This window comes from Artibeus jamaicensis, unplaced genomic scaffold (assembly GCF_021234435.1).
Source record: "Artibeus jamaicensis isolate MK-2021 breed Jamaican fruit bat unplaced genomic scaffold, CSHL_Jam_final scaffold_754, whole genome shotgun sequence".
NCBI lineage: Eukaryota > Metazoa > Chordata > Mammalia > Chiroptera > Phyllostomidae > Artibeus > Artibeus jamaicensis.
The window spans coordinates 7,960,162-7,987,601 of record NW_026522054.1 but is presented as its reverse complement, the minus strand read 5'-3'; the positions used below and the strand labels follow the sequence as shown (position 1 = coordinate 7,987,601).

The 27,440-nt window shown below is 63.0% G+C and overlaps 2 protein-coding genes across 5 annotated transcripts; both read right to left on the bottom strand.

Moving 5' to 3' along the window:
* Positions 1-8,962: 8,962 nt before the first annotated feature.
* On the bottom strand, positions 8,963-14,988 carry ELF3 (E74 like ETS transcription factor 3). Of its 4 annotated transcripts, none has more exons than XM_037161158.2 (9): positions 14,739-14,977; positions 12,013-12,183; positions 11,590-11,811; positions 11,321-11,416; positions 11,067-11,186; positions 10,835-10,924; positions 10,632-10,748; positions 10,095-10,290; positions 8,963-9,631 (listed from the first exon to the last, which is right to left on the bottom strand). In XM_037161158.2, the coding sequence occupies exons 1-9, from the start codon at positions 14,767-14,769 to the stop codon at positions 9,517-9,519; spliced, it is 1,158 nt and encodes a 385-aa protein (XP_037017053.2). In that variant the 5' UTR covers positions 14,770-14,977; the 3' UTR covers positions 8,963-9,516. The 4 variants fall into 4 exon arrangements, with proteins under 4 accessions (XP_037017053.2, XP_053515512.1, XP_037017055.2 ...); XM_053659537.1 differs by lacking the exon at positions 14,739-14,977 and adding an exon at positions 14,294-14,393; XM_037161160.2 differs by lacking the exon at positions 14,739-14,977 and adding an exon at positions 12,525-12,623.
* Positions 14,989-15,427: 439 nt separating this feature from the next.
* Positions 15,428-27,001, bottom strand: RNPEP (arginyl aminopeptidase). Its single transcript, XM_037160995.2, has 11 exons — positions 26,473-27,001; positions 23,542-23,682; positions 22,905-23,053; positions 21,595-21,711; positions 20,852-21,087; positions 19,674-19,787; positions 18,939-19,051; positions 18,728-18,836; positions 17,716-17,940; positions 16,689-16,831; positions 15,428-15,932 (listed from the first exon to the last, which is right to left on the bottom strand). Exons 1-11 carry the CDS (start codon positions 26,899-26,901, stop codon positions 15,774-15,776), a joined length of 1,935 nt encoding a protein of 644 aa, XP_037016890.2. The 5' UTR covers positions 26,902-27,001; the 3' UTR covers positions 15,428-15,773.
* Between the last annotated feature and the right edge of the window lie 439 nt (positions 27,002-27,440).

The window sequence follows — 27,440 nt, the reverse complement described above, 5'->3', positions numbered from 1 at the left end:
CCGCCTGATGGTCAGGGGTGGCTCCGTCTGTGGGCTGGTTCTCCACACGGGGCCCCGGCTCCTGGCCGAGCTGCTGCTGCCATTTCCCGACCCCGGTCCGAATGGGCAGGGCCTGAGCAAAGGTGCACGGAGACTTCGGACCGCTGCCGACCCAGATACGGCCGCAGAGCCACTGGGAGCAGCGACTGGCCGACCCACATGTCAGGGGTCTGGGTCAGTGGGGGTCACACTCAGGACAGGGTCTGATGCACCGGGGACCCCTTTGTAAGTGCAATGGCTTCTCATGCTTCTTGCCCCTCTCTCGGGACGGGGAGCCGAGGAACAGAGCGAAAGTGCCTGCCCCGGACACACAGCACCTGGAGGCAAAGGGCTGAGGACGCCCGGCCCCCTGAGCCGCCATGCCGCCACCTCTGGTGGCCCCGGTCATCGGGCCTGGCACCCCACACCTGCCTGCCTCTCCTTGGCCTTTCCTACCAAACCCTGCAAAGCCCAGCCCGGTCAGCTCTCCAGAGCGCGGCCACCGTGACCAGGGCCCAGCCAGCCCAGGATGCTGCCCTTTCACCCTCAGTTAGAGCTGGGGGTTGCAGCCTTGCCAGAGGCCACCGGGAGGGGGTCAAAGGTGACACTTCATGGCCAGCCACGTGTGTTTGCTGCGTTTTCTTTTCCTGCCTTTGTGCAGGCGACACTGTCACCAGATTTCCTCCAGCCGCCGACAGCGTCTCCCTCCCTCTGCTTTCTGCCCCACGGCCGCCGCCTCGGGGACCTCAGGTCCACTCACTGCCTCGTTAACGCCCTGTGGTCTTTCACAGACAGTCTCCTCCACATTCTGCCACGGGCCCCCTGCCACGTGGTTCTGAAGCCCAGGCGCGTGGCTCAGGCTTGTCCGTCTTCATGGCACCACCCGCACCGCCTGCTCTGTCCCCCTGCCCGTGACTCCGTACAACATGTCACTTCTAATCATCTTTCATGGACGTTGTGGTTCGACGGGCTCAGCTCGGTGGCCCAGGAGCTGGTCTCTCACACCCTGGTGGTCGGGTGGTGGCCGGGCTGAAGTCACCTTGAACCCTTCGCTCCTGGGAACCATCCTCTCCACAGTCCCCTCCAGTCACCGCCACACAGGCATCGGCAGGGTGTTTGGGGGAAGCAGCCCAAACTCTGCTCCGCGTCCCCCTTGGGACCCACAGAGCTTCTCGCCACCCAGGAGCCATCCGCCTGGCTTCTGCCGCCCCCGCCTGGGGCTGTGCTCCGGTCCCAGGCACCTCGTCACACCCTCTGCACAAACGCGGCCATGCCATGCCTCCTTACCTTCGCCCACGATGTTCTTTCTGCCCCGATGACGCCCCTCTCTGTGCCTGACTTGTCCCCATGCACCTTCCCACGCCGGGTTCCGGAGCCCGCACACCACTCTGTGGTTTCCAAGCCTCTGACCAACACTTTCTTCGTACTGTTAACCCCGGCGAGTGGTCAGCGTCTGCTCGCTCGCTCCCAGCCCTTCACGGGGGGGGGGGTCCTGTCTGCCCCCACCCCTGCCCCCCAGCACCAGCATCGGGGACGCCGTGCACAGTGACGTCCCGGAGGCAGAGCACCTGGGGTCCGAGTGCACCGCTCATACCTTGCTTCCTGCATCTTCTATAACAGAAGTGTGTTTCCTTTCTTGAGTCACTAATGTGTCTTTTTCAAAACAGAAAAAGCGGTCCTCTTCTTTTGTGTTTTAAGAGCAACACCAGCTTTTTGTAAAAACAACTTCGGCGACACAGAGGCGTGAGATCCAACGGCAGACTCCGCAGACTCTGCCTCGATTGCCGGGCTCCCTCTGGGTTGTCACCCACGCGCCCGGACACGGCGACTCATCCCCGAGCCGCAGACCGACGTGGACACGGGGCTACGCACGGCTGTCCTGCCGGCCTCCTCACAGAACCGCGTGCCGTGAACAGCACCCCCGGCACCAGAGGCCTCGCTCTTCCTGACCACGAGCCTCGCTGTGGCTGCGGGTCTGTCTAACAAATCGCCGGTCCCTGGGCATGACCAAGACGCCAGAGTCACCTTGCAGACACACCTTTGTACGCTCACCCGCTCACAACCTGCTCCTGGACGCCGAATCCTTGGGTCGGAAACGACCAACTTCACGCAGCCTGACTGGGCGGTCGTCTCAGACGCACCAGCTCCGAGTCCTGGAGCCGCGGGCCTGGGGTCTGCTCACCAACGAGACGGGGTGCGGCCGGCCGGCCCGGCCTGGGCAGGCGGCTGTGTGAGTTAGTGTTTGCGCATGTAAAATCACCAAGCCCTTGTTCTATGAAGTGTTCAAGGGACTTACCTAAGAAAAAGAAGATAAGAGCACCTGGAGACTTCCGCCAAGATGGAGGCACAGGTGGAGACGCCGCGCTTCCTCACACAACCAAGTTTAGGGACAACTAGATGTTAGCAATAGAAAACACAGCCAGAACACAGAACATTGAACTTTTCGGAAGTCGGATAACAACAAATTCTTCAGCCTGACCGGTAAGAGGGGCGAAACCAGCTGCTGGCAGAGCGGGGTAGCACAGGAAAACTCGGTCAGACGGACTCAGGAGCGGAATCCAGGCGCAGGGTTGGACCTGGTGGGCAACTCACCAAACAATCTCAGGAAAACAGCGAGGGAGCAGGGCTGCGGGTTGACTGCGGGTAGACTGCGGTCGCGCATTCGTGTGTGGATAGACAAGCGAGGGAGTGGGCGACTGGACAAGAGCCAGCAGACCAAGCAGCAAGCGGAGGGCGCCGCCATTCCCCCGCTCTGACCACGCCCCCACGTACAGCGTCACAACCCGGCGACCTGGGAGTCCAAGGTGCCGCTCCTCCCATTTAAAGGGCGCGAACAGACCAAAAAATGGCCCAAGAAGATCTCAAAGCCCCAGAGCCTATAAATCTAAGTAATGAAGAAATAGCAAAACTCTCAGACGCACAGTTTAAAACACTGGTGATCAGAATCCTCACAGAATTGGTTGATTATAGCCACAAATTAGACAAACATATGAAGGCGAAACTAATTGAAATGAATGGAATTGCACAGGACACCAATAGCGATGAAAAGGAAACTGGGACTCAGATCAATGGAGTGGACCAGAAGAAAGCAAATAATGGCCAAACAGAAAAGAGTGAAGAAGCAAGAACTCAAAAAAAATGAGGAGAGTCTTAGGAACCTCCAGGACATCTTTAAACGCTCCAACATCCAAATTATAGGGGTACCAGAAGGGGGAAAGGCACAGCCACCAGTGGAAAACTTATTTGAACAAAATAATAAAGGAGAATTTCCCCAATCTGGCAAAGGAAATAGACTTCCAGGAAATCCAGGAAAGCTCAGGGAGTCCCAAAGAAGTTGGACCCAAGAAGAAACACACCAAGGCACATCATCATTACATTAGCCAAGATTAAAATGAAGAAGAGAATCCTAGAAGCAGCAAGAGCTAAGGGGACAGTCACCTACAAAGGAGTCCCCATCAGACTGTCAGCAGATTTCTCAAAGGAGACCTTACAGGCAAGAAGGGGCTGGAAAGAGGTATTCCAAGTCGTGAAATCCAAAGACCTACAACCAAGATTGCTCTATCCAGCAAAACTTTCATTTAGAATGGAAGGACAGATAAAGTGCTTCTCAGATAAGATCAAATTCAAGGAGTTCATCATCACCAAGCCCTTATTATATGAAATGTTAAAGGGACTTATCGAAGAAAAAGAAGTTAAAAAAAAAGATGAACAGTGAAAGGACAGCAAACTCACAGTTATTAACAACCACACCTAAAACAAAAGCAAACTAAAAGGACAGCTAGATCAGGAGTGGAAACATAGAAATGAAGATCTCAAGGAGGGTTAGCAACAGGGGAGTGGGAGGAGGAGAAGGGGGGAGAAGGTACAGAGAATAAGTAGCACAGACAGTAGGTAGAAAATAGATGGGGGGGCAAGAATAGCATGGGAAATATAGAATCTAAAGGACTTGAGACACATGGTCATAAACTAAAGGGAGGGTAATGGTGGGGATAGGGGGGTAGGGTGGAGGGGAATGAAAGGGGGAATAGAACAACTGTAATGGCATAATCAATAAAATATATTTTAAAAATATTTTGTTTGTTTTTTGAGAGAAGGGAAAGGAGGTAGGAAGAGAGGGAGAGAAATATCAGTGTGTGGTTGCCTCTCGTGCACCCCCAACCAGGGCCAGGCCTGCAACCTAGGCCTGTGCCCTGACTGGGAATCGAACCAGTGACCCTTTGGTTCACAGGTCAGCACTCAGGCCACTGAGTCACAATAGTTAGGGTGGCAGCAGCATTTCCTAATTCTGTTGATACCCTTTTATTTGTTCAACTGGGAAACGGTTCACTTTTTTCATAGTCATATGGATACAATCTTTTTTTTTTTTCCCAAAAAGTATGCAGTTATTTTTCACAACCCCACCGAGAGACAACCACTAACATTTGACAGACGTGGGGGGATTCTGGGCCCAGGGAGCACGCTGTGCCTCTCTCCCGCGCGGGATCCCGTGTCAGGGATACGGCCTGCCCGCCAGGGGCCGCAGGTCCGTGGCGGTCACTGCCACAGGCTCGCTTCGGGCTCACGCTGTGGGTGCTGCCGTGTGCCTGCCCGCGATCGCCGCCCCGCGGAGCCCCAGTCCGCGTCCTCCGTGCCCTGTCCAGTAATTCTCTGGGGAAATACATTTTCTCAGACACGAAACTGCGGTGGGAAAAGATGCTTGTGCATTTTTTTTACACAGCCATATTTTTTATTGTGTTTTTCCCGTTACCACTTGTCCCCCTTACCCACCCCCCACAGGCTTTTTAAGGCTTCTGAACAACGCGCCCGCTGTTTTGAGAAAGGGTCTCTGAACGCACACGGAGCAGGGGCAGGGGCTTGGGGGCGGCGCGAGCCCCTCCCTGCCCCCCGCAGCTGCAGATGGACAGTGGGGCGCTCTTCTCACCCCTCGCCAGTCCGATGCACGAAGTCAGCACCCCCCACGCAGCTGCTCCCTCTGCAAACGGTTCTCCTCAACGCTCTCCTTGTCTGAGCCCAGCCTGTGCCAGCTGCCGGCTCTCCACTGGGCTAGAAACCAGCGGAGCCCAGGCCGGTGATGTAAGCCTGCCACATCCCAGCATGCCTTGCAGACACTGGTATAGACGATGAAGGTGGACAAAGGATCCTGGGACTTTCCCCTGGGTGCTGCGCCTGGGTCGTGGCGGGTGGCAGGTGTGGAGCTGGGCAGGTGAGGCTGAGTCATGCGGGGCCGCTGGGCGTGGCTTCTTGGACGGGCTCCAGAGTTGACAGGAAGGTTCCAGTAACCGGTGGCTGAGGCGGAGCTGGGCTAATTGCTGCTGCTGCCCCGGCCCAGCCTAGCACGTAGCAGGAGGGGGCAGGGGACAGGGACAGGGGAGGAGGGGCAGGGGGACAGGGTGCACAAGCCGAGGAGGCCAGGCCCCCGAGAGAAGGCCCTACGTCGATCTCAGAAACGAAAGCCTCCTTCCTGCCCCCAAAGACTCAAGGAGTCCCCAGGAATCCAATAGAATGGGACCATCGCCCCAAGCACATCTGTCTGTCTGTCTCTGGCTGTGGGCACTTCTCAAAGGCACAGTTGGTGATGGTTTCAGATATTGGGCAGCAGGGGGCACTTGCGTCGCTCGCTGCTCAGAGTCTCACGCAGCAGGGTCGGTGGTGGGGTTGAGGAAAGGGGGCCGTGCCGCCAGGGTTCAGGTCCAGGTGTCCTGGACGGACCGGCTCTGAAAGCCGGAGCTGCTTCCCACACTCTGTGAAGCCCCAGTCCCTCATGGACGAGGTGAGCAGGCGTCCTCCCTTGCAGCCTCATGGGGAGGTTTACGCAGACATCTTTGGGACGTCCCAGGCTCCGGCCGAGTCTCCCTGCCCCGCTCCGTGGCCTCTGCCCTCCCAGGCCCCCTGCACGGGTGTGGAGCCAGGCACACGGCAGACATGCAGCAAACACTTCCAGAGGGAACCGGCGAATGTTGCATGGTCACTGGCCTGGCACACTGCTTGGCACCAAGTCGGGGCTTCATATGGGGCCTGCTGTGTGGCTTTGAGCAAGTCGCCTGCCTCTTCTGAGCCTCAGTTTGCCCACCTATAAAATGGGCACGTTCGTCTGCCCATTGGTAGTCTGACCCACGGTTCACGGGTGGACAGTCAAGGGACTGAGGGTCTGCTCTTCTCACAAACAGACAGGGAAAGGGAAGATGCCAGCAAGAGCCACCACCCAGTGGTACAGCTTCTGTCAAGGATGGCGGTAGCTGGATGGGACTGGCTGCTGGCCGGCGGTGGCCTCTGGGTGCTCTGCACTAAGCCACTGTGGCCCTCCAGGAGGCCGTCACGCTGCGCCAGTGGGTGAGTGCCTGTGGCAGCCCCACACTGCACGGGGGCCCCCAGGGGGTCTGGCAGGGCCCTAGTGCCGGGGGCTCTGGCCACCGTCCCAGCCCCCCCGCCCATGGAAGGGGCTGACCGGGTTCCAGATCTTTGGATTTCTGAAGAAAAGCCACAAATCCATGTTATTCTCTGATAATTTTCCCAATTTTTAAAATGCTGGCACCGACCATTCCTATTTTCATGACTGCCCAGGTTCCTGCAGAAGAATGTGGGGGGCGGGAGGGTGGACTCTGTGAGCTCTGAAAGGCCAGCGGCCAGAGACAGCTGGGTGGCCTTCGAGGGTCAGGGAGCAACCTGGGCCCTCACACTCAGGACACACACGGAGGGCCCTGGGCTTGGCGTACGTTCCAGAGTTGTTCATCTCTCACAAGGGCCCGTGCTTGCATTTTGCACCAGGTCCTGATGGGAGGGGCGGCCGGGACACAGGCCCCTGGGAGGGGATGAGCAGGTCAGTAAAGGGCAGGGAGCTGGGGGGGGAGGCTGCGTGTGTGAGTGTGAGCTGTGTGGGTGTGCATGAGTGTGTGGTGTGTACATGTGAGTCTGTGTGACTGCAGTGTGTGACTGTGAAGTGTGAGGTATGTGTGTGAGTGTGTGTGCAAGGAGAGCTGTTAGCCAGCTGTTTAACAAATATTTGTCAAGGGATCGCTCTGGGCTGGGCCCTGGGCGAGGGGCTGAGGTGAGTGGGCCCCCTGCGGGCAGCTGGTCAGGGGGAGAGCTGTGTGGACGGGTCACTGGAAGAAGAGGATAGGCTGAAACGAACCCCCCAGAAAATACAGCCACCCTGCCGCCTCGCCCAGGAGACAGCAGGCGAAGCCAGTTTTCTGGAGCTGGGTGGAGGGCCGGGGGTGGGGGCGGACCTCCGGGAACTGCCCCGGGAGGCCTGGGCAGGCACACCCCACCCCGGGCGGGGTGACCTCCCTGAGGCCTGCCCAGCAGCACCCGATTCCACAGAAGCAGATAAGAGGTGACCAGCTGCTCCAGGCAGGACCGAAACAGCTTGGCCACACCCAGGGACAGGCTGTCCCAGCAGAGGGGGGCCGAGCCTGCGGGAGCTCCTGAGCTAGTGGCGGTTGGGGCCGGGGTGGCTGACACCCAGCAGAGCAGGCCCCCAGGACAGGGCGAGAAAAGCCAGCCAGAGGTGCGTGCCGGCTCCGCGGGGTCGCACGGAGCAACTCGGGGCAAAGACGTCTGGGGAAGAAACAGGTGCCCCTGACTGCCCACCTGGAGGCAAGAGTCCTGGGCTCCGGTCCCCTCTCCACCTGCCTGGTGACCTTGGACCGGCCCCACCAGGGACGCGGGTCCCCCATCTCCTCCAGGGCTGTGGTGTGGACCCGAAGCGATAACAGGCTGAGGAGAGCAGCTCGTAAACTGCAACAGGACAAAGGTCGGCTGGAGCAGGCGGCGCCTCTCTCTGGCCGAGGGCCCTCCTTCCCGCGCACACGTCCAGCGGCCTCACGGCCGGCGCCCCTTAGAGCAGAAGACCCGGGACAGGGCCTGGCCGCACGGGGGGAGCAGGGGTGTCTGGGGTGAAGCCCATACCCTCGCCCATCACCTCCGAAACCAATCACATGCTTCAGATGGACACACCTTCCCTCCCGACAGCGGCGGGCGTTCATCCTATGACCTCCCACGACCCCACTGCTGTCTAGACCATTCTTGTTTCGGCACACAAGCCCCTCCCCCACATCACACTCGTGGTCTCCCAAGGGCCCTCCCTTCCTTTCCCACGTCCCTTCATGGAACAGTCTGGCATTTCTGAGACAACTAAGTGGCGTTTCAGACTTCTGAATCTGACGCCTCAGACCTCTGGAACTTCCCACAGGGGGCCATTCCTCAGAAGGGACCTGCAGAGAAGGGCCCTGTGTGCAGCCTGGGGGCACTGTCCCGCTGCTCCGGGACCTGCTGAGCATGAGGTCACGGGGGCTGAGCCTGGGAGCTGTCCCCAGGGAGCTGCAGGAGCACGTGGCTCAGCCTGTGTGGCCTTCGCAGGCCCCTGGTCCTGAGCCTCACCTCCTGCATCTGGGAAGTGGGCGCAATGCAGCTCCCTTGTAGGGTCTCTCGAGGACCCTTGAGGGTCGCTGAGGCCCACTGCCTGGAATATTCCAAACTGCCAGCTCCTCCTGTCCCTCCTCCTCCTCCCCCTCCTCAAGTCCCCTCTGCCTGTGCTTGCTTTACCCGGCACGGGGTCCTCACTCCGATTCCGCATCAGACAACAAAAACAGATCGTATCTCAGGCACTCAGCTCTCGGCCAGAGTGCAGAAGCGCCTCTTCCAGGCTGACACAGGCCGACTCGGGCTGTCAAGGATGTTGGCCAGAGCCCTGCCTCCCAACGAGCTCTTTGGCAGGACAGCCCACCTGGCCTGCAGGGCTTGCGCCCTCGAGCAGGGTCCCTTCTCTTCCCCTCCCAGCCCCCCCAGGGGTGTTCCTCACCCCTCCCCACAGCTCCAGGATCCCCACCCTCCACACCCGCCTCCACCCCTGCTTGGAGCGGCAGGCTGACCCACAGACCCGGTCTCCCGGACCCGGACCACACCCTGGCCTTATTCGATCCAGGGAGTTAAGACAAAGGTTACAAACAGCCCAGGAGGCACTTTATTGGAGGTAGATCTCTGCCTCCAATCGGGAGGAAGGAGCCGGGGCCCCGCCCTGAGCGTCCGGCACCCTCGCCCCTCCCAGGCCCAGTCCAGGGCCAGGACCAGTCAGGGGAATGTCCTAGAAAAAATAGATCTCTATGTACATCTGCCCTATTTATAGCACATAAATTAGGGGGCGCTCTGACCCCCGCCTGCGGAGCCCAAGCTTTGGTAGGGACTGAAACCCGGTCCAGCAACAAGGCGCAGGGCCCTGTCCCCTCGCTCACGGCGCCCTGGGCCTCCTGGGCCTCCTGGCCTCCGTCCAGGCACCTGTGGGTATCTGCAGCCGGGGTCTGGGTCGGGCGTCCGGAGCGCCGAAGGAGCCACACTTGTAGCATCGCTGGTGGACAAGTCACTTCGAACCCTGGGCTTGTAAATCCACGGGGAGGTAGCTGTGGAGACTGCAGAGCCTCAGCTTCCCCCGCAGCCCAGCAGTCCTCTGGAGAGGGGCCACCGGCCTCAAGTCTATGCGTCTGTCTCGGTCCCCTTGGGCCCTCAGTTCCGACTCCCGGCTACCTCCTCCTCCTTCCAGCCGCTGGAGTTTCTGCCGAACTTGTAGACGAGCCGCCGGCCATCCACCCGCTCCAGGATCTCCCGTTTGTAGTAGTACCTGAAGAGATACGGGGTCAGCGGGGCCCACAGGTGACCGACCTGGGGTCGGGCCCCCCTCCCTGGGCCTGGCACACTTTCTGTCCCAGAACGAACTTTCCCACCCCAGGGACCATGTGCTTTTCTTCTCTGTGCCTAAGGCTGCGGCCCGGGGCTTGTGAAGCCACATGACTTCAGGGAGGGAAGGGACCTCAGTGAAGATGAAGGGGAAACTGAGGCCGGGAGACAAGCAGCCTGACTATTGCAGCAGCAACAGCAGCAGCAGCAGCAGCAGCAGCAGCAGGGGCGGCTGTGGGAAATGCTGGGTCACTGGCCACGGACGGCCTCTGCTGGGACGAGCCTCGAGGCCACACAGAGGCATTGCTGGACATTCCTTGGGCCCGTACGTGTGGCCGCCCGCGTCCTCCAGGCCACCGTTCATGACACTAAGTGACAGGACGCTGGGGCCCCGCCCGGGCCCGCACCTCATGGCCCGGCTCAGCTTCTCGTAGGTCATGCTGCTGTTCTTCTTCTTCTGGCCCCACAGCTGCGCCACGGCCTCCGAGCGCAGGAACTTGAACACGCCCTCCTGCCGGTTCTCCCACTTCATCAGGCCCTCGTTCAGCTCGGGGTGGATGAGGATGTCCCGGATGAACTCCCACAGGTGGGTGCCTCTGGGGGCTGCAAGGCGGAGCCGTCAGCAGCGGCCAGGGCGCTGGCCCCCAGTGCCCTGCCCCCCAGTGCCGTGTCCCTGCCCGGCCCGCAGGCCCTGTGTCTCGGCACACGCCTGCGAATGCCGTGTGCAGGGCTGGCTCACAGTCTGGACACGGGGTGCAGGCGTGACTGCCAGGCTGCCAGTGGTCAGTGGGCCACAGTTAGAAAGCTAACAGGCCAGCAGCTGGTGACAGTCAGCCACAGGGAGCCCTGAGTGGGGCAGGGACAGTGCAGAAAGCGCAGGCCAGGCGAGGCCTGCCCCCAGCAGCCCCGCCCCCCAGCCTCGGTGCCCGGTGCCCGGTGCCCACCGTGCTTGCTCTTCTTGCTGCCCGGGCTCTCCCGAGACTCTCGGCTCAGCTTCCGGGGCCGGCCCCGTCTCCGCTTCCCGTGCCTGGGGTCCCCCTTCCTGTAGTCAGGGAAGCAGTCTGCGGGGCGCAGGGAGGGTCAGGAGGGGGAGAGGGGGGTGCAGGGCAGGGCGGCGCCCCTGCGGTGACACCCACCCCACACTCACCCCTGGAGAAGAGCTTGCTGTCGGGGGCGTCCAGGTCCACGTCACTGCCCCCAGAGTCCGAGCAGGGGGAGCCCTGGGAAGCGCCAGTCCCTGGGGAGGCGGGTCTTGGTGAGTCCCTTGCAGCCCCACCCCTGCCCACACAGGCTGCTGGCCAGCCCCACTCCACCCCCCCCAGAGCTGGGGGCCAGGGCTTGGGGCAGTAGGGGTAGGTGGTGGGAAGGCGCGCCCTCACCTGCGGCGGAGACTTCCGAGCAGCCCGGGGATGGGGCCCCTGCGCCATAGCTGCCCGGGTGGTAGGGGCTGGGCTGCTGCCGGCCCTCGGGCGTCTCCTGGCTGAAGGGGCTTCCCTGGTCTGAAAGAGGCCAGTGTTCAGGCTGGGCAGGGACAGGGATGGGGACGGCCACCCAGATGTGTGATGGGTGACCTGCAGACCTTTCCAGCTGGGGCGACAGGTGTTGGGGGGGCAGTGGGAACATGGGTGCTCACCGAAGGGGCCTGCGTCCCCCAGGGTCTCCTGGAAGGACATGCTGTCTTGCTCCAGCAGGTCGATGATCCAGCTGAGCTCGTCAGGAAAGCTGGAAGCTGAGGAGGGATGGAGGAGTCAGTGCCCAGCTGCCCGGCCCTCCTCACCCTCAGTGGCCCTGGCCTGGGGCTCCAGTCCTTCCCGCTGCCTTGCTGATCCGGGACAATGGGGCCAAGCTCTGGACCAGCCCCCCTCACGGCGAGGGGACCCTGGGCACAGGGGCCACACTCACTGCGGTCCCACAGCTGGGCGTAGAGCTGGTCCCCCAGAGGCCCAAAGACGAGCCGCAGCTCCTCGGGGGCGCAGCTGCAGAGCGCCGCGCCGTCCATGTCGCAGCGGGAGAAGTCGATGGTGCTGGCGTCGAACTTGTTCTTCTCCACCTGGTAGCTGATCCAGTCCAGAACCTGGGCCTTGGACCAGAACTGGGGCTGCTCCCGGGACCAGCTGGCCTTCTCTAGAAGGGCCAGGCACAGCGGAGGGTCAGCCGGCCACAGCCAGCCCTCTGGGACAAGGCTCACTGCCCCATGCCCAGCCCCTGGACCTCCGGCAAGTCCCAACCGGGCCCAGACCCTCCCCCTGCCCGACCCCTGGCTCCCTGGCTTCCCAGGCGCCCCCCCACCCCAAGCCCGCCATCACCCCTCCCCTCGAGACCCACCAGGGCCCTCTGGTGGCATCTGGGGGTTGCTCAGGGACAGCACGAGGTCCTCGGCCCCAAAGGCGGAGTCGGGCGGGCCGGGGGCCAGCACGGGGTCCTCGGGGCTGTACATGGTGCTGAAGTAGTTGCTGAACACGTTGCTGATCTCGCAGGCTGCAGCCATGGGGTTACCTGAAGGGACCGGCTGATGACGGGCCTGCCGAAGCGGGGCAGGCGTTCCCCGGAGCACGGAGCTCCCCCCCCGCCCCGTCTCCAGACACCCCACCTCTAAGTGGGGTCCTCAGAACCCCGGGGGGACACCTGGCTTCCTGGTGGGCTCCCTCCTCCGTCTCCTGGGCCCTTGCGTGGGGCTGGGTGAGGCACAGCCACCCTGTCCCTCCCAGGGAGGGTCCCTCGTCTCTCGGACCCTCAGGACATCCACCTCACTACACACCCCCGTGGGACACTTCAGAACAGCAAACCCCTGTCTCTGCAGCCCAGGCTGAGGCGCGTGACGGTGGCGGGGGACCTACCAAAGAGGCGGTGCAGGTGTGGCAGTTGAACGGGCAGGATTAAGGGGCAGCAGGCGCCAGAAACCCAGGAGGCAAAGCTCTGCGCGGTCCGCGCTCCTGCCCGCCCTAAATAGGCCCCGGAGCTCCTCCCGTTAGGCCTTTATAGCCGCAACCTGAGCTGGCCGCTCATTGGACAGAGGGGGTTTCCTGGCCTTCAGACTGGCTCCCAGGCCCAGGTGATTTGCATATTTTGTGCCGCTTGGCCCAGGTCCTACCTGGGGTGCTGGGAAATCAGGCCCAGCTGGTTTAATGATTGTCAGATGGTCCTCCCGCACCCTCTAGGGCTGGGCACCTGGCGCTGGCCAGGGCAGGTGGCAGGAGGGTCACTGGGTGGGTGGGGGTCCTGTATTTTCCACCACCCTCAGGCTCAGAAAATTCCTCCAGGGGGTGGGGGCAGGTCAGGGAGGGGCTGGCGAGGGGGAGGGTGCTGTGGGAGCTAGCGTCTGGAGATCTGGGGACGAGGGGGCCTGGTGGGGAGAAGACCCCACAGCTCAGGCGTCTGGGACCCCAGCGAGAGGGCTCTCACCACGGCACCGTTCGGGGACCTGCCAGCTTAGCCCCGGGCCCCATGTCCCCCTGTCCCCAGCCTTAGTACCAGCCTGCTGGCACCTGCTTGGATGGCAAGGACTTGGCCTTCTCTGCCTGTGGGGCTTCATCCAAGCGTCAGGGTTGCCGGAGCACCTCCGGACAGAGTGGGCTCCCCACAGCGCGCCCTGCTCGCCTGGGTGCTGATGGTGTGGGGACCCCCAGGCTGCGTGTGCTCCTCCACCTGGTCTCCCTGGTCTCCCTGGTCTACCACCCCTTCTCCGCTCACCACTGCTCACCTGCGCTGTCTGCTGTCCCCTAGTGGTCAGAGCCCGACTGCCTCCCAGCAAAAGGGAAGACTCAGAATCCACTTCCCATTCCCCACAGTCCCCGTGAACCCTCGCAAAGCCCTGTACGCAGGCACCGTGTCCACACTCTGCAGACGAGAGGCTGCCACTCGGAACCCGGGCCTCACGGGACTGCGTACGGAAGGGGGGGCGGGGTTTCCAGCCACTGTCGGCCCTGCACCTGTCTCGGTGCCAGATCTCTCTCAGCGCCCAGTGACTCTGAGATGCCCAGGGGCCCAGGACTGTGGGCCTCTCTAGGGACTCAGCCCCAAACACAGACCCTGGGGGGGTCGGCACGTAGGGGGAGGGACGAAGGCAAGAGGCCCATTCTCTGGTCTCTCCCCAATTCTGTGATTCTGCTCCTCATTGTCCCCACCTGTACAAGCCAGGACATTCGACTAAACCAGCCCTGACCCGAGTCTTCCTGCACCCATGGTGGAGGCCGAGAGCCCTGGCCTCCCCACCTCCTCAGTCAGGGCCCGGGCCCCAGGTGGCCTGTGGCCAAGGGCAGCCTCTGGCGGTGAGGTTGCTGGGAGGGAAGGTGACCCCACCTTGGAGCCACCCCCTAACTCTGCAGCCCGAGTGCAGAGAGTCCAGCCGAGGGGACCTGCTTCTCGCCCTTCCTGGGATGATGGGAGCTGTGGGTGCCCAGGGGAGGGGTTGGGGTGCTGCCCCCACGGGGCTCTGGATTTTCCCAGCCCTGCGGGTGCCTCCCCCACAAAGCCCGGGGCCAGGCACACCCTCCACTGAGTCACTCGGCCTGGAATGCAGGAGAACCTGCTTCCAGCCCGGCTGCTCACGTGCTCTGAGCAGGGAGGACAGAAGGACAAAGGGAAGGAGACAGACGCGCGCCCTTGCCTTCAAGGGGCTCTGTGGAATAATGGGCGGAGCGAAGGGGCAGGACGGGCCGGCTCCTGGCCTCGCACGTTGGTGCCCACCCGTATTCCGAAGCTGTGTGGGAGACCAGGCTGGAGGTCGGTCGGTGCCTCGCTGGGCAGGGCCAGGGGAGAGGCTCCCGGGACGGAGGCCAGAGGAGCTGCGGGTGGGGGCAGCACAGGGACTGTCGAGAGCACGGTCCCCGGCCCTGACAGCCAGGGGACGGGGGCGGGGGTGAGGGGGTGGGCCCGCTGTGGCACCAGAAGCCACAGTCAGAGCTGCTGTCAGAGGAAGAGCTCCTGCGACCCGATACGGGAGGGTTCACGCCGACGAAGAGCCACCCTCTCGGGCCAAGGGGCAGGACCCGAGCTGGGGAGCGGGGAGCCCACCTGCTGCTCACTGCCCCCAAGAGACCCAGGCCCCTCACCTCTGGTGAAGCTGTGTGTGGGCAGAGGCATTGCCCGACCTGCCGTGTCCCGCGGCCACACTACTCGCTCGCTCGCTGTTGCTAAGAGTGAGAACACGTCCGTGTTGCGCTGGGCTGTGCCCTCCGCTGGCCAAGGGCCTGTGGGAACTGCAGGGCAGGGTTGCCTGGGTCGCAGGCCGGGTCCCCCAGCAGGGGGCGTGTGAGAGGCAATGACACATTGATGTTTCTCACTTTCTACTCCCTACCCCTCTAAAATATAAATAAAACCTTTAGCTACATGCTTTATGGATTACACTAGTCCAGCTGTCCCAGTTTTTCCTCACAGCGGACTCATGAGCTGCGCAGACCCCCTCGCTGAAGCCGGGGCGCGACTGGGAGCCTCGCTGTGACTGGTGTCCCAGTTCAGGGGCCTGGGAGAAGGCTTCAGCGGGATCAGGGCCCACACTCACACTCAGCCCTGGAGAGGACTCGGAAAACGGTGCCGGGGGGCGGGCAGGGACCGGCACTGCTCACGTGCACACTTTATCCCCCGAGTGTGACCGCCACACTGGGGGACCCGCGCCTCCCACAGCCAGGAGCAGTCCAAGGGCAGGGGACACTCATGCTCTGGGGCCTGTGACCATCTCAGAATGTGTGCGCAGGGGCCACCTGGGGGAAGAAGCCTGTCACTCAACCCCTGAGTCAGTCAGTTTTCAGGTACAAAGATTTATTAAAAGAGAGGAGACCTGAGAAGAGAACCACCGAGTGCAGCCACTGGCACCGCCCTTCAAGACTCAGCCGGCAAAGCAGAAGGATCCCCCACCCCCCTACTGATGCCTGGGTGGGGGGCAGGGTGGCCCTACCCCACAGAGCCGGGACTGAGGGGGTCCCTGCTCTGGGGGGCCCAGAGGGTTCCCAGGAGTCACAGACACCGCACAGGGGGTCAGACCCCTGAGGGACACAAGCTTGGGGAGCAGAGCGGGCGCCGGCACAGGGCCAAGTGTCCCGAGAGCCTGTGAGGGGTGGAGAGGCCGAGGCCGAGCGATGGATGGGCCTCTAGCTGCCCGCGGGCGCCAGGATCTGCTGGACGTAGCGGACGACGTTGCCGTGCAGCTGGGCGGTGGTGGCCGCGAAGGTCTCCTCCGCGAGGGCCCGGGCTGCCGGGCTGCCGGCCACCATCGCGCGGTACAGCGGGAGAGTGTACTTCTGCTTCCCCTGCAAGAGACATGCGCGGCCCATGTGGCCCACCAGGGTCTGTCCTGGGGTGGTGGGCAGGTGCCCACAGGTCCCCCACAGAGGTGCCAGTACTCCCCTGACCCACGGCAGGACAGGGGTGCACGCCTAACAGAACCAGTGGCTCCACCTGCTTGGAAAGCCACCAGGGGGTGGCCACCAGGGGGTGGCCACCAGGGGCTCCGCACAAAGCCAAGAACACGGAAGGTCCCACTGCCGCTGAGCAGAAGCCAGCCCAGGGCCCCAATATGCAGACCCCCCAGTCCCCCAAACCCAGAGGCTTGGCAGAGACTTCGCAGGCTGGGACCTCCAAGCTGGGGTGTGGCCGCCACTGCAGGGCCGGGGTACCCAGCGCAGCTCTGCCCCTAGAACCCCCACCTTGCTCTGGGGTCGAGCACGGTCCCCCAGGGGGCTCTGGCCCGTCCCCAGCAGGGCAGCTCCCAGGGGTGACCAGAGATGCAGTGGCTGTCAGAACCTCTCCAAGGCACGGACTTCCCGGGGAGTGGGCTCTATGACCTCACGGTCACTCTGTCTCGTCCTCTGGCCTCACTCCAAGGGCGGCAACCGCGTCACCCCTTCTCCAGTTTGGGGTGAGCTCCGACTGGCTTCACCCACCAGGGCAGCATGGCCACACGTCACCTGCCCTCTGCTCCAGAGATGGGTGTGAGGCCCAGCTCCCCGCAGGACCCTGAGTGCGCTGAGGGCCCCTGGGGCCCGGGGATGCGGAGGGCTGCCCACCTGGCTCTGCAGGAAGCCCTTCACTTTCCCGAAGTCCTCCTGGTGGTCGTTCTTCAGGACAATCTGGCCCCAGCGCAGCCGCAGCTCCGCATTGCCGGCGTCTGAGACCTTCGGGTACGTGTCTCCCAGCTTCTTCACATTCCCTGGGAGAGGAAGTGGCTGCTGGGCGACTGGTTTTCCATTTTCCAAGGACAGCTGACGCCCACCCCCTGCTTTTCGGCGTTTAGGCATTCCTACCTTACGCAGTGAGCGCCCCTGGCATCCCCCCGCCCCCACTGGTCTGGCATGGAGATGGCTATCGTCGGTGTTGCCGGCGAGCCTGGGTCCCGTCCCAGGACGTGTATCAACCCCGGCTCTGAGAGCACCTTCAGGGGGGTCACCAACTTCAGCGCTCGTCCTGCCCACCCACTGCCGGGAGACAGCGCCAATGTCCTATCCTCGCCGTGGCCTCGATCCTGGGGGCTCAGGCAGCAAACGCCCCTGGGCAGATGGCGCCCCAGACCCCCTGCGGCTCCCTGCTTTCCTCCCAACTGCGGCAGGCATGCGCCCGAACCCCGCCCCACCCCGCCCCCAGCCCGAGTCTCTGCGGCTTCCCTGCTCTGCGCAGAGGCTGGGCGCCTATGAGCCCGGCTGAGGGGCAGCAGCACGGACGGCTCAGGGCCTTCCCCATGGGGGCCGCCTCGGCTCGGCCTCTCCAGCCGACCCGAGTCCGTGTTCTGGGGATGAGAGCGAGGGCGCCCGCCCTACAGAGCACCAGGGTGGGCGGGTCAGCTGACTCATGAGCCAAGAACAGCAGGCAGGGCCCGAGGCCTGGACGCACGCCGGCTGGTGACCTGGTCCCCGAGGCACCCCTGTGTGTCGCCTCCATTCCCTGCAGGGTGCCGTGTTCATCGGCCACCCTCCCGGACCCCCGGCCGTCACTCAGGGCAAGTGTCCCTGCTTCTTTCTTGGAGCCTCCTGGCCCCACACAGAACTGCGCACCCGGGAGCCCCCGTCCACCTCTCGGAGAAGCCGCCCACACTCTCACCAGGCGGCAGAGGGGACTTCTGCAGGAGCTTGTCCAGGAAGTACACCAGCTGGTAGGTCTTCCAGGTGGAGATGTCCACGGCCCTGATGGCCTCCATGTCCAGCTCCTCGGCCACCCACAGCTGGGCCAGCTCGTCCGCCGGCTTCATGAGCGAGTCTCCGGCGGACAGGTCCGGGAGGTATGGGGGCCAGCCCGGGGTGTTCAGCCATCGATCGAACTCCAACCCTGCAGGGAGGACACAGTGAGAAGCTCAGCATTGCACCTGACACCTTCCCCACCTTCCCCGCCAGCCCCGCACTCTGCACCCAGTGCCGAGCGCCCGGGGTCTCTGTGCCGACCGAGAGGTCAGAGGGAGGTCAGAGGGCTGTGCCCGGTTCCACGGAGCCCTGCCTGCTGCACATGGTCCCTGCGCTGTCTCAGCCATGAGGACCAGCGCGGCCACAGCCTGGGGCCGAGACTCGAGTGCGGGCCCTGGGCTGCCCCTGGGCTCGGCGCCTTGCCTCTGGCACCTCTGCTCCCCTGGTGTGGGCGCAGTGGGGAGGAGCAGCCACGCTCGCTAACCGGCCGGGGCAGACATTACCATTCACGGTCATTACTCACTCTATTAGCTACCGAGGCTCTCGGCCTTGAAATGCAGGCCCGAGAGCTGAGACCGGGACCAAACCCCTGAAGGGTGACTCAGGGCCCACGGCACGAAGGGGGCCGTGTCTAGCGGGCCCTCATCTGTGACGGGGTGGTCTCCACTCCCCGGGGCAGCGCTGGGGCTTCCCTTTGCTAGGGAGGCCGCACAAGGAGACTCTGTGCCCACCCCCCCACCCCGGGCTCCAGGGCTGAGCCAGGGTGTGGGCCTGGGGTCCCAGTTCAAGGAGGAGTCCCGCAGGAGGGAGGAGGTGGTGGGGTTCTGTGGCCCAGAGCCTGGGCCCTGGGTCTGCTCCTGAGAGCCACTTCTGGGGACCTTGGAGGCCACGTTCCCCAGCGGCCCCTCCAGCCTGTGGGCCTGCCCTCCGCTCACCAGGAATAGAGTCCACCCTCCTTTGCTTCAGCTCAGGGAAGTACTCCAGGTAGAAGTCCAGGAGGTCCTCTGCTAAGATGCTCTGGAACTTGAACTCGCGGACATAGGCCTGAGCGGAGGGAGGTCTCCTCAGACCCTCGGGCCTCCTCCACACCCTCCCTCGGTGCCGGTGCCCACCTGCTCGCCCCCTCGCCCGCTGGGCAGTGGATACCTTGAGAAACTCGTCAAACCGACACTGGTCGCCCACCAGGTGAGCCAGGTAGGAGACAAAGCAGAAGCCCTTCTCGTAGGGGGTCTCGTTGTAGGTGTCGTCCGGGTCCACACCTGGCAGGGGGGCAGACACCGGTCACCTGCACAGCGGGCCTCTGGCCCAGACTCACCGTGGAGCAGGAGCGGTCGGTGCAGCCGCCCCGAGGGCTGAATGCCGGACCCACCCTGGCCTCCCTCGCGCCGACAAAGGGACTGGGCAGGAGGACCCAGATGCGGGCCTTCTGGCTCCTCGCCCAGGACCAGCGTGGGTGCGGGCTCCGCCCCCCCAGCCCGTGGCCGCCAGCCCACCGCCCACCCCTCCCAGCCATGGACACCCTACGACGTCCTAGCCTCATTTGAGAGTCCCATCCATGAGAATTTCGCCCTCACAGCCCACGGCAACAAGGACCGTGAACCTCAGCTCCATGCAGGGCCAGTGCCGGTCACACGTGGAGAGGAGGGGACTCAAATGGGAGAAAAAGCCCAGGGCCTGGGCAGGCCACCAGCCGGCTTGGCGCTCACGCCCGCCCCTGCAAGGTGCGGCTGACCCCCAGTCCAGGAGCCCCAAGCAGGGGGGCCATCCCAAGGACACACACAGAGCCGGGTGGCTGGGCTCCCCCCAGGGGGGTCCTCAGAGCCCACCGACCGCCACGCACTTGGGGGGCGGGGTGTCTGTCACCCAGAGGAGCCTCCACACCTGGTTCAATCTTCACGCGCAGCTTGTTGAGGGGGTTCTCCTCGCCGCTGACGTCCATGTGCTGGCGGAGCAGTGCCCGCCCCGTGGCCGCTTCCAAGCAGGTGTAGGCAGCCCCTGGGCAGGAGACCAGAGGCTCGAGAACACTCAGCACCTCCAGACCACCGTGCCGGCAGCAGCGCCCCCTGGTGGCCACCAGAAGGAGGCCAGACACGGGATCTGGGGACAGACCTGAGCCTCCAGCCCCCACCACCCCCTCGCCCTCGCCCCCGCCCCCGGCAGCTCTGGCTGGGGAACCACCCCTGGTCCTCTGATGTGCACCTTCTCCCATCAACGCATTTTTATTTCCAGAGTCAGTAATTTGATCTTCCACGAAAACAGTATGTTCACCTGACTGTTCCGTCAGACAAGAGAAATCGTCACCCCAAACTTTTCTAAGGGTTCCCTGTCTCTCTCAGGCTCTGAAAGTGACGGCGGGAAGGGTGACGGAGGCGTGCATTCGCCAGCCCACCGTTTCACTGGGGACCGGGAACCCGTCTCTGGACGAGGGGAGGGAACGACTGTGAAACTGCCGTCTATGCTGCCACATGGCCTGGGAGGAGCTTTCGGGGGGGGGGGGGCTAGAAAGAGGCGCTGGAAGGCCTCCTGTGGGCTGAGGACTCAACACAGGACACCGTGCAAGGTCCTACCGGTCGTCTCCGAGCACAGAGATTATGGGAAAACATCTCCTCTGCTTTCCCATATCCGCCAAAATAGACTTTGATCAGAGAAACAAGAAAATAATACACGTTGTCTTTTAAACCATCTAGTGCTTGGGGGTTTTCTGAAATGAGGCTGCGGAGAAAGTGTTTTAATGGCACTTGGGCGCAATTCAGGGGCCTGCTGTGCCCGCTCCGTGGCCGGGCACGGCGTCCTCCCCCAACGACGGGCGGCTGCGAGGCTGCCAGTGGGTGGGTCCTCCCCGCACACCCGGTGCAGGGCTGCAGTGTAAGCGTGCAGGGCGCGCAGAGGCTGTGCCGACGCAGGCTTCACTCCGGAGCTGGACTCACCTCCTGCGTGAACAGCCCTGGGCTCGCCCCCCCGGAGCAGCAGGTGTGGCTCACTGGTCAGCGGCTACTTCTGAGACCCCGTCTGCGCCACCCCGAGGACCCACAGCCCCGAGAGGCTGGTGAGCAGCTCACCGAACAGGACGGTGGAGACCCTCCTCTGGGCGTACATGGTGAAGCCTTCGTTGAGCCAGAACTCGCTCCAGTTGGCATTGGTGACCAGGTTCCCAAACCAGCTGTGTGAGATCTCATGGATGATGACATCCGCCAGGGAGCGGTCCCCGGCCAGCAGGCAGGGCGTGACGAAGGTCAGACACGGGTTCTCCATGCCTCCGAACGGGAAGGACGGCGGCATGAAGAGCACGTCATACCTGGGGGCGGCGGGAGGTCGCAGGCCTGCCAGGCAGACCCGGCCTCGCTCCCTCCCTCCCTCCCCACCCGGAGATGCGGACACTGGACAGGCAGCCAATGACCGGCCAGCTGGTGCTGAGATGGCACCGGGCTCCGCAGTCCCAGCCAACTCACCGGGACTCCCTTCCCCAGATTTGCTCCCCAAAACCTCCATCCCCTGTCCTGCTTCTAAGCAGCACCGGTGACCACTGGGGGGTCACAGAGATCTAAGGGAGCCACTTCTCTAAGGAGCCTAAGATGCCAAAGGAGACCTGACTGGAGGGTGGACGGCAGCTTCCAACAACCAGAGATGACCCAGGAAGGTCCTGACCTCCGAACTCGGCAACCACGGGGCTGTTTTGATCACTTTGATGACTGTCACCGGGTCCCCTTCTCATCACTGGGACCCGGGTCTGGCCCAGGCCTCCCCCCACCCCCGGGATGGAGGAGCTTTGCTCCAGGGGACAGAGAGGAAGACGTGCACCCACCGTCCCCAAACGTAGGGCCCGAAAAGCTTTTCTCCCGTGGCCAGGAACTCCTCGAACACGCCATCGTACTCCTGCCTGGCCGCCTCCAGCAGGCACGGCTCGGCCCACACCCGGCTCCTGGGGGCGGGCGCACAGAGAAGGCGGCTCAGGGCCGGCCCCCAAAGAAAACCAGCCTCCAGCTTGCGGTGGAGCCAGACAGAGCAGGACAGAGCAACCAGGGGACAGGAGGCTGGTCCCCACCCAAACACAGCCGGTGGGGTGGATGCGGGGACCGGGGTGAACTGCAGCTCCTCCGTGAAACCAGCCACGGGGCCAGGGGTGGGAACGCAAGGCCGTGGAGGCGGGGCTGTGGCTCAGGTCTGCGTTCATCCCGTACGTGGACGGGAGAAGGTCAGGGCTGAGCAGAACAGCCGCCTGAGGTGGGGGCTCTGCACAGACCCTCACCAGGGTCCCCAGGAGAGAGGCCGGGGGTGGAGGTCAGGCCACCGCCACCGTCACCCATCTGACAGGTGACAAATGCTCAGCAGAGAGGAGACCGGGTCGTCCATGTGGAGTGAGGGTTGGGGTCTGGGTGGAAAATGGACAGAACAGCCAAGCCCAGCACAGCTTAAGGAGAGTGGGGCAGAGAGAGAGGGAAAGGCCTCTGAGGGGCCCTGAGCACACACCTGCAGACCCCAGAGGGAGGACCTGTGACCCCGGCCTTGCTACGTGCCCAGCTGGGGCCTGGGACCCCACCTCCTTCAGGAAAGGGAAGCAGGACCAGAGATAAAAAGCCGGATAAAGGGCCGGCGACAGCGTCCAAGCACTGCTGTCCGACCGGTGACCGCCCAGGCCAGGAAGAAGCCGAGCTGGTGGGCAGCGGGGCAGCCAGGAAAAACCCAGTCCTGGCCAGGCTCTCAGGAAACTCAGAAAACCGTCACTTTGTCTCCCTACACCAGCTCACTGCCCCGGGCACTTTCCTCTTTAGAGGGAGGCGCGAGGTCAAGGTCTTGTATTTCAGGAATCAAGTGCTGGAGAAAAGGGGAGGCTCGGCACAAAGATAAGGAGGTGAATGCAGCTGCGGGAGGGAACTCAGAACACACACAGGCTGGTGAGGACCCGCCCTCACCTCAGGCGACCCGGGGCAGCAGCCGGGACTGGCGGGGCAGGTGACCCACGGCGGACACGGCGCTGGGACTGGCTGGAGGGAGGCAGCGAGCAGACCGAGCCCGGCGAGGCGCCCACACCCACACCCACCCGGCAGCGCTGGGCTCGGGGCCTCCTCGCCACGGGGCCCACGCCAACCCTGCCTGCGGGGCCTCGGCTCCTACCTGGGCCCCACCTCTGCGGACGCCAGGTCTCCGACGGCCAGAGCAACGAGGTAGCAGGGGATGGGCTGGCTCATGCGGAAGAAGAACTGGCTCGGCCCGCGAGTCTCCCAAGCGTCCGCGCTCATCACGGCCGTGAAGCCGTCGGGCACCTGGCGGCAGAGAACGTGGAGGAGACTTTGCCGGGAGACCCGGCTGGTCCCGAGGTCGGAGGGCAGCAGGACCGGTGTCCTGCGTGGAGATGGCAGTGACCCGAGTCCCCCTGGGCCCCAAAGGCTGCAGAAACCCCAACCCGTGCGGAACTGATGGGCTGCAGCGCAGAGGAAACATTTATTATGTGTTTGTTGATGTATCCCCACCCGAGGATACGTCTGTTGGTTTTAGACAGAGAAAGGGAGGAACAGAGAGAGAGGAATGTCGACGAGAGAGGGAAACATCGACCAGCTGCCCCTTCCCCCACAGCGCGTGCCCCGACGGGGGTTCGAACCCGCCACCTTTTGGTGTTCGGGATGATGCTCTGACCAGTGGAACCACCCGGCTGGGGCCAGACGACACTGCTGTAGACGGAGGGGTTCTTCCTGGGTGGACGTCCCCATTCGCCACCCAAAAGCAACACTTTTAGCCCCCGGCGCACCCTCACCTGGACCACGGCCGAGTAGGTGCACTTGACCGCAGGCGTGTCGAAGCAGGGGAAGAAGGCCCGGTTCAGCACCGCCTGCCCCTGCGTGTACAGGAAGGGCTTCTCCTTCCCAGCCGTCTGCTCGGGGGCCAGCCAGCAGACCTAAGGCACAGGCACTTCAGAGGCAACCCCTTGCGCCAGCTCAGCCCCGGCGGGAGGAAGGGCTGGTCGGAGTCTCAGGGTCAGGGTCACCCCCACGATGTCTGCCCACTGGTCTGGCTCTGCGGGGCCGGCCTCTCCTGCGTGCCCAGGTGTGGCGTCCGCTTCACCAGGCGGGCACTTCAGTGGGTCTGCCCCTCCCCACTACAGACCTGGCCTCTGACCCCCTCGCCTTGTCTTCCTCCCTAGTAGTTTCTCACCAGATAACAAAAACCGAAGCAGCTGTATTTGGACTTGTGAGCAAAGACACAGAAAAGCAGGACCCGAGTGGGAGGGGCCTATGGCTCCTGTGTGTTGTCGTCCGCAGGTGCCCACCCTCTCAGAGCTGACACACCTCATGCCCTAGGCACTGGCCTCCACCCTCCTCGCTCTCCGTGACCCCCTCCCCGGGCAGACCGACTGGAATGGCCACAGCGAAATTAAGTTCGGGCATAGCACGGGCATAGGCAGCTGTGAGGGCGGTGGAGACGTCAGCACCAAACGCCGTCCAGAGTCCAGGAAAGGGCTGAATTCCAGGAAGTTCCCAGGGAAGGCAAGACTTTGGGGTTGAGCCTCCCACTCTAGCGGGTTCGGAGTCGGGAGAGGAAGGGGGAGGCCGTCCTGGGCGGCCCCACTCGGAAAGGCACGGAGGGAAGCGGGCCCTCAGGACTGCACAGGGGGATGCTGGGCTTTTCTCTGCTTGAGTGTTTGTTTTAGCGTGTGTGAGATTTTCAGTGCGCCTCCTTGCAGAGTCCAGCAGAGGTGGGAAGAGGGGAAGGTGAGCAAGGTCAGAGCAGAGACCAGACGGCCCTCCTTCCGCCAGGCGACCAGGTCGGCACCAGTCACCTGCCACACTCACACCACGTCCCCTCCATGGGATGGGGCCGGCACTCTACCTTGTACAATTCCACTCGGTTTTGTCATACACCTACGAGTGCTCTAAAAAACAGTCTGTTTTCTAAAAACAAAACCCACAACCCCAGTCCAGCCATGAGAAAAAAACATCACGCAAATCCCCAGGGAGGGCGCCCTACCATACACCTGATCCATGTGCCTTAAGGCTGTCGTAGCCACCGAAATCCAGGGAAGTCTGGGAAACCGTCACCAGCAAGCAGAGCGCGCAGTGCACTGTGGCATTCTGGGCAGACTCCCAGGGCACAGGCGGACACTGAGTAACACGCCCGGGATCCGGGATCCGAGAGGCTGCAGCCTCCGGCCGGTAACAATGTATCACAGCTGCAGCACAGACTGGGCCAGATGTATCCATACTTGCAAAAAGCTCAGAGGCGAAACTGCGTGGAGAGGGTATATGGAAACTACATCTGCTCAGTTTTCCTGTTAACCTAAACTGTTTTTGCTTTTTAAAAAAAGTAAATAAATCCTATTAACAAAAAAATAGAAGGCGTTGACCCCACAAGCTAAGGCCGAGCAGCCGGTGGGAAGCAACAGAGGCGACTCACGGACCCCTCCCTCTCGGGCACACAGACTGGGCCCTCGCCCCTCACTCGTCTTTGCTGGTGTGTTTTCAATGACACAACGAACAGGGAAGGAAGGAGCCGGCGGCCCACACACCAGAGGCAGAGCCTGCCGTCCGGGACAGGTACGGCCCGGCAGGTGCGTGGGGGCCTCACAGGGACTGCGGCAAGAAGAAGGAACAAACAAATACAGGTGCTGCCCGGGGAGACCTCCCAGGCGCCCAGGGCGGTCCATCTAAAAGCGTGGGAGTGTGAGTCTCTGTCCTTATGCTTGGCATTTCGTTTTGACACGTAATTCCAGGTGCCACTCTCAGTAGGTAAATTCGGGGAGGGCTTACTTTTTCTAGTTCTCCTGTTCACCTTCTGGACCCTGCCAGAAACCAGGAGCAGAATACAAAAGAGAAACCAAACTTGTTCCTATGCTTTGGGGGGGAGGGGCGGGGGGGGGAGGCCCTGGGCTTTCCCTTTGCCAGGGAGGTCAGCCTGCCTTGCTTTGGAATTTCATTTTTAAGACAAGTTGTATCACAAGTTCATTTACTCCCCAGGCAACGAAAGATGGACTCGGAACTGTCCTTTGAGCCAGTCCTAAGAGTGAAAAGCAAAGGGCGGGCAGGGTGAACCCACTCCAGGCAGCGGCAAGCGGTGTCCTGCGGAACCCACGGCCCACCCGTCCTGGGGAAGAGCCTCTACCTCCGCCGGGGTTTCTGGCTCTCACAGTCCTCGGCCACGTGACTTTCTGCCCCCCTCTGACTTCCACCTCTGGCCCCCACCTTTGAGATTTAGGGGCCAATCAGGGGTGAGAAGGCCGTGTGATTATAAAGCCTGCTGCACTGACTGCGGTTCTGACTTTCACTGAAATACTTCTCTTAATCACAACCAAACCAATGTAACCATCTGGGTTCAGAGTCGCCGCCGCCGGTGGCACGGAGGACACACAGAACAAAGGCCCCAGTCGGCCTCGGGGACAATTCACCTGCCACCATAAAGCAGAAACTGATCGGACTTGGGCCTCCACGTCCCGGCACATTCAATCCAATTCATAAAGAGTTCGGATTATGCACAAAGCCGTGCAGGGCAAAGTTCCCTCGTCTGGCAAAATGCAAACTAGACACGCGGGTCCCTGGGAGGAACTGAAACTGAGCAACAAGCTGGACAGGTCACCGCAAACACCGGGAGGAGGGGCGCGCGGTGCACTGGGGCTCCGGGCCTTGGGGGGTGGGCCATGGGATCTATTCCTCTCCCTCCACTGGGGACACCCGGGCGACACCTGAGCACTCACCGCTGGCCCCTCACCGACGCGGTAGGTGAGCAGCACCTGGAAGCGCTCGCCCGCGGGCCGGGGCTGCGAGAAGCACAGGCAGAGCGCGCAGCCATAGCGCGCGAAGGGCTCGGTGCGGAAGCTCACGGGCTCGTCGGGGCCGGGCGGCTGCCCCGGGCTGGGCGGGCCCCGCCGCAGCGCCACCGCGGTGACCTCCAGGCACGGGTGCGAGTCTAGCCGCAGCTCGGCCGCGCCCGCGGGCACCAGGCAGCGCAGATCCAGGGTCGCCATGGCGCTCAGAGTGCGGCTCGCGAACTCGACCCGCAGGTCCAGGTGCAGGTGCAGCAGCTCGAAGTCCCGGAAGTTGGACGCGGAGGCCACATCCACGGCCCGCGCCGAGTGCAGGGCCCGTGGGGCCTTGCAGCCACCCGGAGCCCCGCAGCTCGCCATGGTTCCTGCCGACTGTGCCGGGAGGCGGCCCCGCCCCCAACGCAGGCCCCGCCCCGAGCGCTTTGCGCTGCACGAGGCCCCGCCCGGGACGGGCCCGCCCAGCCCCCCAAATCTGAGCGGGGCGCACACGCCAGCTCTGGAGTTTATCCGAAAAGGGAAGCGCATCCTGGTATGTGTTCTCTAGTTTTGCAGTGTTAACATACTTTTCGTTTCATGAAATGCTTGCTTTTTTTTTTTTTAATTCCATATATGGTCAATCTCCCTTTCTCGTCTGCCCTCCGGGTTACGAAAACGGGAAACCTCCTTCCTGCGGCGGGAGAACAGGGGTTGGCACCTCCCCGCCGTCCGGCGGGCGGGGCGCTGGGGACGCGCAGCCGGGTCTGCGCTCATCCGCCCCCCACTCTGAGCTCCCGCAGCAGGGCCCGGACAGTCCCACGGGCTGGAGTGGCGGGAGGAACGGAGTGCCACAGGGACGCGAGGCATGACAGCCTGCTGGTCTTCCCCGTTAACGTTGCTGGAGGAAGGGGGCCTTTGTCCTT

Coding starts and splice junctions, on each gene's coding strand:
- RNPEP (XM_037160995.2), bottom strand. CDS start 26,901: ATGGCGAGCTGCGGGGCTCCGGGTGGCTGCAAGGCCCCACGGGCCCTG. Junction 18,837..18,938: donor GGTTTGACGAGTTTCTCAAG/GTATCCACTGCC, acceptor CCCTCCGCTCAG/GCCTATGTCCGCGAGTTCAA. Junction 15,933..16,688: donor AGGGCTTCCTGCAGAGCCAG/GTGGGCAGCCCT, acceptor TGTCTCTTGCAG/GGGAAGCAGAAGTACACTCT.
- ELF3 (XM_037161158.2), bottom strand. CDS start 14,769: ATGCCTCTGCCCACACACAGCTTCACCAGAG. Junction 11,812..12,012: donor GATGCCACCAGAGGGCCCTG/GTGGGTCTCGAG, acceptor TGGCCCTTCTAG/AGAAGGCCAGCTGGTCCCGG. Junction 11,187..11,320: donor GGGGGACGCAGGCCCCTTCG/GTGAGCACCCAT, acceptor GGCCTCTTTCAG/ACCAGGGAAGCCCCTTCAGC.